At 39.2% G+C, this 7,335-nt stretch overlaps 1 protein-coding gene across 1 annotated transcript; it reads right to left on the reverse strand.

Annotated features, from left to right (window-relative positions):
- Positions 1 to 2,683: 2,683 nt before the first annotated feature.
- On the reverse strand, positions 2,684 to 7,335 carry msantd2 (Myb/SANT DNA binding domain containing 2). Its single transcript, XM_039675567.2, has 4 exons — positions 6,895 to 7,335; positions 5,954 to 6,209; positions 5,334 to 5,397; positions 2,684 to 5,254 (listed from the first exon to the last, which is right to left on the reverse strand). Exons 1-4 carry the CDS (start codon positions 7,333 to 7,335, stop codon positions 4,390 to 4,392), a joined length of 1,626 nt encoding a protein of 541 aa, XP_039531501.2. The 3' UTR covers positions 2,684 to 4,389.

Consider the following 7,335-nt stretch of genomic DNA (forward strand, 5'->3'; position numbering starts at 1 on the left):
TATAGAATGTTCACAGGTCAGTAATTCATGTACATACTTATGGTTAATATATGACTATGACTGCAGTCACAGTTCATGCCACGTGGTATCTATTACCCAGGTTGACTTTCCAAGTTTCATTTAACTCTTTAAAAGACCGAAGACCAATAAAAACACACTCAGGTTGTTCAGTAAGACGGGACAGCAGCACTAATGTGCGTTTCTCTTGAAATGATAATGCAACAAGACAGGGAGTGGGGCTTGTCACAGCGGTACAGTGGTCTCAGCCCTCGGAGGTGAATACCTCCTCACTCCTGTTTCTTTAGGATGGCATGTTGCCATGGAAACAGGGCTGAGGTGGATGCAGTTGGACTGCTGGATTATTAGGGGCGGATGAGCTCAGTTCTGTGATTACACCCTGGGCCACTCGGACACGATCATGTGGTTTTGCAGTCAAAGCTAATATCTTAAATGCGCTCGAGCACCTCAGGCAAACCGCATCCAGACAAAATTCAAAGAACAGGGTGAGCTGGGATAGAATAAACAGATGTTTAAACTACAATATAACACGCCCTGACAGAGAGGGTCATTTTTTTATTCTATAAACGACTATTAAAAAAAGACACAAACACAACACATCAGAAGCATGTCTTATTGGCCATTCCCAAGGCAAAACTGACCAATTCAGAGCTGTAAAAGCTACGTCAGACCAAAGGTCAGTGCTGTTAGTCACACAGTTACACACAACTCATTCAGAGCCACAATCATCATCTCACAGCTCCCAGACAAGCAAATAACACAGATAATGACATGTAGTGTGATTAAGGTCCATCATCATCATTTATGACCACACAACTCATAAACAACCAGGAGATAAGCGTGAAAAGCACATGAGGATTACGTTCCTATTTTTTTTTTTTTTATCGTAATTGGGAACATAAATCTGAATGAATTTGTAAAGTAACTGGTTAATTTAACTTTATTTTATAATGAATAATAATATGAATAATAATTATTTTTATTGTTATTCTATAATATAATATAATTAGGGCTGTCAAATGATTAATTACATCCAAAATAAAAGTTTGTTTACATAATATATGTGAGTGCACTGTGTATAATTATTTTATATATATATATATATATATATATATATATATATATATATATATAAATACACACATGCTTGTATATATTTAAGAAATATTTTCATGTATATACTATATAGATTTATATATAATTAATATTACATATAAATATTTTATATATAAATAATACATTTTTCTTAAATATACATCCATGTGTGTGTATTTATATATATATATACAAAATAATTATGTACAGTTCACCCACATATATTATGTAAAAACAAACTTTTATTTTGGATGCGGTTAATCACGATTAATCATTGACAGCCCTAAATATAATATAATATAATATAATATAATATAATATAATATAATATAATATAATATAATATAATATAATATAATATAATATAATATAATATAATATAATATAATATAATATAATATAATATGATAATCTACATACAAATCTAATAAAGGTTTAAATTTAGAAACTGATGGATAAATAACAAAAATTGTTGTTTCTCTTTCTCTCTCTCTCTCTCTCTCTCTCCACACACACACACACACACACACACACACACACACACACACACACACACACACACACACAGTTATACTAAAAATACTTTAAGTGAAAATTCTGTTTATTTTTTAAAAGTGCACTTATTTTTTTTGTTTTAATTGCACTTTATTAAAAAATATATTTTAATAAAGTGCAAATATATTAACACACTTGAAGTATACTGATAATTAGTCTGGCTGCAAGTACACTTCGCATATATTTTTGTACTTTATTTTTTTAAGAACACAAGTAATATTAGTAATATCAATGTTTCTGGTTTGAAAAGCTAAATAATGATTTAAAAAGATTCGAAGGAAAAACCACAAGGATTGTATAATACCCATGAGATAAAGGTGTTATGAACAAGATAAAATCAATATATTTTAGTCATCATCCAATATTTTTAAACCAGAGAAATCAATCAGTAAAGCAAATAATAAATGTTTGGGGTTAGATAAAGTGTAGCGACGTCCATTGGGAGTGTTTTTGTTTCCTGGCCGAGGGAGAAACTCATCTCATATGACAGGCTAAGCAGGGAAATTAGTCTTTGTGTTTGAATTATTGATTCTCTTTGCACATGCTCGACCAACGCCAGCACTCCAACTACCTTTGCAACACCATAAAACAGCTTTACAACACAAGCAGAATTACAAAGAGAAAGTACACATTATTTTAAGTAAAACACGAACGATACTGTCTCCTGATTTGGGGGTGCAATTCACTGCATCGGGGTCAAATTGAACTAAAGTATTGCAAGTTTTAAGAATTGGAAAAAGGACTTTACTTCAAAAGTTTGACAGGTACTTTGACATGCACTAGGCCTATAAGTAGTATTTATAATGCATAATTCACTATTCTAGAATTACATTAATGGACACTTATTCTTACAGATCTTTACTGCCACCTGCTGGTCCCAAAAAAGACAATCTCAAATTCTTGAAATGTGGTGCAAAAGACTAATTTAAGATGAATTTAACATTTAATTAACATTATTGTGTTATTTTGCAAGGTTTGAATAAATAAAACCATTAAAAAGAAAGAAAAAAATGACTGAGAGTAAATGAACAGGACTTAATTTCATCAATTTATTTTTTTGTCCTTCCAAACATGTAAACAAGACTGTGACCTGGAAACAATCATACATAAAGACACTGTGTGAGCTCACAAATAAAAAACAAATATTGATAAACGGTTTATGAAAAACATTCTTCGAATGTTATCGTTGAAAATGCTGGAATGCTTGACAATATCAATATATACTCTTAAATATATATATTTATACTTCTGTATAGATAGACTTTATACTTAGATTAATTAAGAGTTCTCGTTGAGGATTCTTTTTTTTTTTCGGACTGTTCCTGCATTCGGATCTCTGTTGCACTGGCTCGAGAGATTTAAATAAAAGGCAGTTTGCTCCCATTTACGCTCCCTGATAAAGACAATTACGGTCCTGCAAAGGAGACTACCGCCCCTTTCGGAACAGACTGTGCCTGACATACCACATAAATACTTTGAGTTCAAGTACACTCACCTAAAGGATTATTAGGAACACCTGTTAAATTATCTAATCAACCAATCACATGGCAGTTGCTTCAATGCATTTAGGGGTGTGGTCCTGGTCAAGACAATCTCCTGAACTCCAAACTGAATGTCAGAATGGGAAAGAAAGGTGATTTAAGCAATTTTGAGCGTGGCATGGTTGTTGGTGCCAGACGGGCCGGTCTGAGTATTTCACAATCTGCTCAGTTACTGGGATTTCCACACACAACCATTTCTAGTGTTTACAAAGAATGGTGTGAAAAGGGAAAAAACATCCAGTATGCAGCAGTCCTGTGGGCGAAAATGCCTTGTTGATGCGAGAGGTCAGAGGAGAATGGGCCGACTGATTCAAGCTGATAGAAGAGCAACTTTGACTGAAATAACCACTCGTTACAACCGAGGTATGCAGCAAAGCATTTGTGAAGCCACAACACACACAACCTTGAGGCGGATGGGCTACAACAGCAGAAGACCCCACCGGGTACCACTCATCTCCACTACAAATAGGAAAAAGAGGCGACAATTTGCAAGAGCTCACTAAAATTGGACAGTTGAAGACTGGAAAAATGTTGCCTGATCTGATGAGTCTCGACTTCTGTTGAGACATTCAGATGGTAGAGTCAAAATTTGGCGTAAACAGAATGAGAACATGGATCCATCATGCCTTGTTACCACTGTGCAGGCTGGTGGTGGTGGTGTAATGGTGTGGGGGATGTTTTCTTTGCACACTTTAGGCCCTTTAGTGCCAACTGGGCATCGTTTAAATACCACGGCCAACCTGAGCATTGTTTCTGACCATGTCCATCCCTTTATGGCCACCATTGTACCCATCCTCTGATGGCTACTTCCAGCAGGATAATGCACCATGTCACAAAGCTCGAATAATGAACATAAAAACGAGTTCACTGTACTAAAATGGCCCCCACAGTCACCAGATCTCAACCCAATAGAGCATCTTTGGGATGTGGTGGAACGGGAGCTTCGTGCCCTGGATGTGCATCCCACAAATCTCCATCAACTGCAAGATGCTATCCTATCAATATGGGCCAACATTTCTAAAGAATGCTTTCAGCACCTTGTTGAATCAATGCCACGTAGAATTAAGGCAGTTCTGAAGGTGACAGGGGCTCAAACACAGTATTAGTAGGTGTTCCTAATAATCCTTTAGGTGAGTGTATATTTCAATTTCCTGGCTTTAAAAAGCTTAATTGGCAAATGTTACAGCACATTCTTTTTGTTGAACTTTAACGAATAACCGATCGCAGTCTCTAAACATTCCAATAAAGATCCGGCGGAGAGAAAGTCCAGCTCCACCTCGATAAACTTAATGTAGATGTGTAATCCAGAGAGGGTGCTTTCCCTGGCCTGGCCGGTGCAGTTGTCCTGCAGGAACTTGGTTATGGCTGAAGGCTCCCCTCGTCCATAGTGTTTGCCTGAAGTCTGAAAGTGCTGGACCAGACATTGCTGTAGCGTCCTGTCCTCTGAAATGCCGAGGTAACAGTAAGTGACTTTGGCTGATGTCCTCTTGTCCTTCTCTGCGCTCTCGCAATGGTCCGTCTCCTCCTCTTCCTGCGAGGATGAGGACCTGTCCTCTGCGCCAGACGAATTGGACCCGCTGGTCTCCTCGTAGCCTATGGCGTACAGGCCGTATGTTTTTGGGATGCCCCCTGGCAGGAGGTACTGGGAGCTGTTGCTGCACCCTGCCGCTCTCGTCTGTGCGATCGGGATCCAGTCCACCTCCATGTGCAGCTCCAAACAGCGAGCTTCGCTTATAGTGATGTCGAGGAATTTATAATACACGTTTTTCCAGTTCATCTTCTGCACCTTGGTCATGATAACCCTGCCCTCGACCTTCTCAGGGTTGAAGTATTCCCGTAGTCTTTTTCCCAGAGGGACCTGCGAGCTGATCTCCGCGTAGTGGTAGCGGATCTCCTCTCGCCACCGCGTGTTGTAGCCCACTCCGAAGATGGCCAGCTTATTGGACAGGTGGAGGCGAGAGAAGTCAGTCCATGTCTGAAAGTGCTCCCATTTGACCTCTACGGACTCGAGGATACGCATCACGTTCTGCATCACTTCCTGGCGTCTGTAGAAAGCATAAGGAGAAGAGGACGTGAGGAGAAAGACTCTGAATATTTAAACATTGAACACTGGTTCAAACTTACTGGGTGTGCTCAGATGGCTCCAGTCTTATCTGAAGAACTCTAGTTTTTGGAAGCTGGTTCTCCTCTGTGAAAGACAAGATTGAATTATTTGGGATATTAGAAATACACATTTTTGTGGCATTCAGGTTGATAACTAGGCCCACAAATGGCACACTTTTATAACATTTTAGTAGAAAATTGGAAATCTGTGGAAGTAATCTGTTATTGCAGAAAAACATCAAAATATGTTCATTAATATTACACATAAATATGAATAAATATGTAATTTTGATAATAAATACTAGGGCTGGGCAATCGCGATTAATAGTATCCAAAATTGTGTTTACATAATATATGTGTGTGTAGTGTGTAATTAATTTGTATATATAAAAACGCACACATGCATGTATACATTTAAGAAAAATGTGTTATTAATATCAATTACTTATATTTATATATAATATTAATTATGTATAAATATATATATATATATATATATATATATAATTTTCTGGAAATCATTGGAGCCTCATGAGGAATTCTGTGGAAAGTGAAACACCTTGCCAACCTTGATTTTTAACCATCTCCTTTTTAAAGACAGAGGATATTACATCTGTGACTTCACAGATTAGTGCTTTCACCTGTCTCTATGTCTCCCTCGTTGAAGGCTGCAGAAAGGTCCTGATTGCACCAGTCCTCCTGAGAGTAGTCCTCCATAGTACTGCCGTCTGACTCCATCTCCTGGTAGAGGCCGCTGCTGTTGATCAGCACAGGCTGACAGCTTTGGGAATCCCAGCCGCCCTGCCCAAACACCTTCTCCAGCTGCTCGATGGAGTAACTGCTCTTCCTCTTCCCAATGCCGTGCTCCTTCACGCGGCTATAACACCTTCTAAGTGTCTGCAGAGGACCACAGGGATCAAGGTCATGTTTCTAAAAAGCAGTAATGTACGTGAAGATGGAACACTGTATTTGAACCGATTCTGAGGAATATATATAGGCTAACAAATAAGCACTTGCTCCTTATAAACCGTGAACAACTTTCTTATACTTAAACCACTTAAAAAGCACGGACTCACACTTAAAAAGACACACTCAATTTCCTTGATTAACTTCTCAAATCTGATGGCACCTCAGCTTGCACGACCTTATGAAATACACATGTATATATATATATATATATATATATATATATATGATGAAATGTAAATCACTTTCATGTTGTGGTGGTCATATGTGATTTCACAGTATGCTAAAGCAGGCAGTACAGACAAGCTTTTGTGTTTATATTTGAATATTATATGATATCTAAAGTTGGATGCCCTAATCACAACCATTTTGTCATCTTCACCAAAGCTCTATGAGTGTGGAGAAGAGACAATCTTCCATAAACATGACAACAGCTCCGTGTTCACAACTGACAGCCATCGGTCTAATAAGCCTGCCCTGAGGTGAGACAGACAGTGTTTTGATTTTGACAGCTTCTCCAAAGCCCTATATAACAAAAACAAACGGCCAAACAGACATGACAACACGTCTCTGAGCATATCCGAGTGACAGCCTTGTGTTTCGGCGTGTTATTTACCTTCATCCTCTCTCGACACTGTGATGGGGTTCTTTCATAACCCAGCTCTGACAGCGCTCTGGACACCCGATCGTACATCGCTGGTCCCGGCGCCTTGCCAGAAAACACCGTCCCGGCCACCTCCAGCTGCTGCATCCGCGCCTCCGCCAGTCTTTCGTTGCCCCACACGGCGATCAGCGCGTTTGTTTCGGACGGTGTCCACGACATGCCTCGACAAGCGGTGAAGCTGTTGGATGCAGAGGCCGATCCACTCCGGCCTGCGCCCCCGGACAGCGAAGCCCCGACGTTCAGAGGAGAGAATCTGTTAGGGGTGGAGGGGTTGGAATGGTATTGGTTGCTGTCACTTAGATCCTCGGATTCTGGGGAAGGAACCTCGGTTTTAGGAATCTTCAGAGGCACCGATATATCAGGAGAACGCTCGGCGTTACTGGGGGCCGCCAT

Source organism: Pimephales promelas, chromosome 23, assembly GCF_988280905.1.
Source record: "Pimephales promelas chromosome 23, fPimPro1.hap1.1, whole genome shotgun sequence".
Lineage (NCBI taxonomy): Eukaryota > Metazoa > Chordata > Actinopteri > Cypriniformes > Leuciscidae > Pimephales > Pimephales promelas.

Bases quoted from the DNA above. Each gene is read 5' to 3' on its own strand.
- msantd2 (XM_039675567.2), bottom strand. From the start codon at position 7,335: ATGGCGGCCCCCAGTAACGCCGAGCGTTCTCCTGATATATCGGTGCCT. The intron at 6,210-6,894 runs GTAAATAACACG...GGTCCTCTGCAG, and splicing joins AGTGTCGAGAGAGGATGAAG to ACACTTAGAAGGTGTTATAG. The intron at 5,255-5,333 runs GTAAGTTTGAAC...TGCTTTCTACAG, and splicing joins GAGCCATCTGAGCACACCCA to ACGCCAGGAAGTGATGCAGA.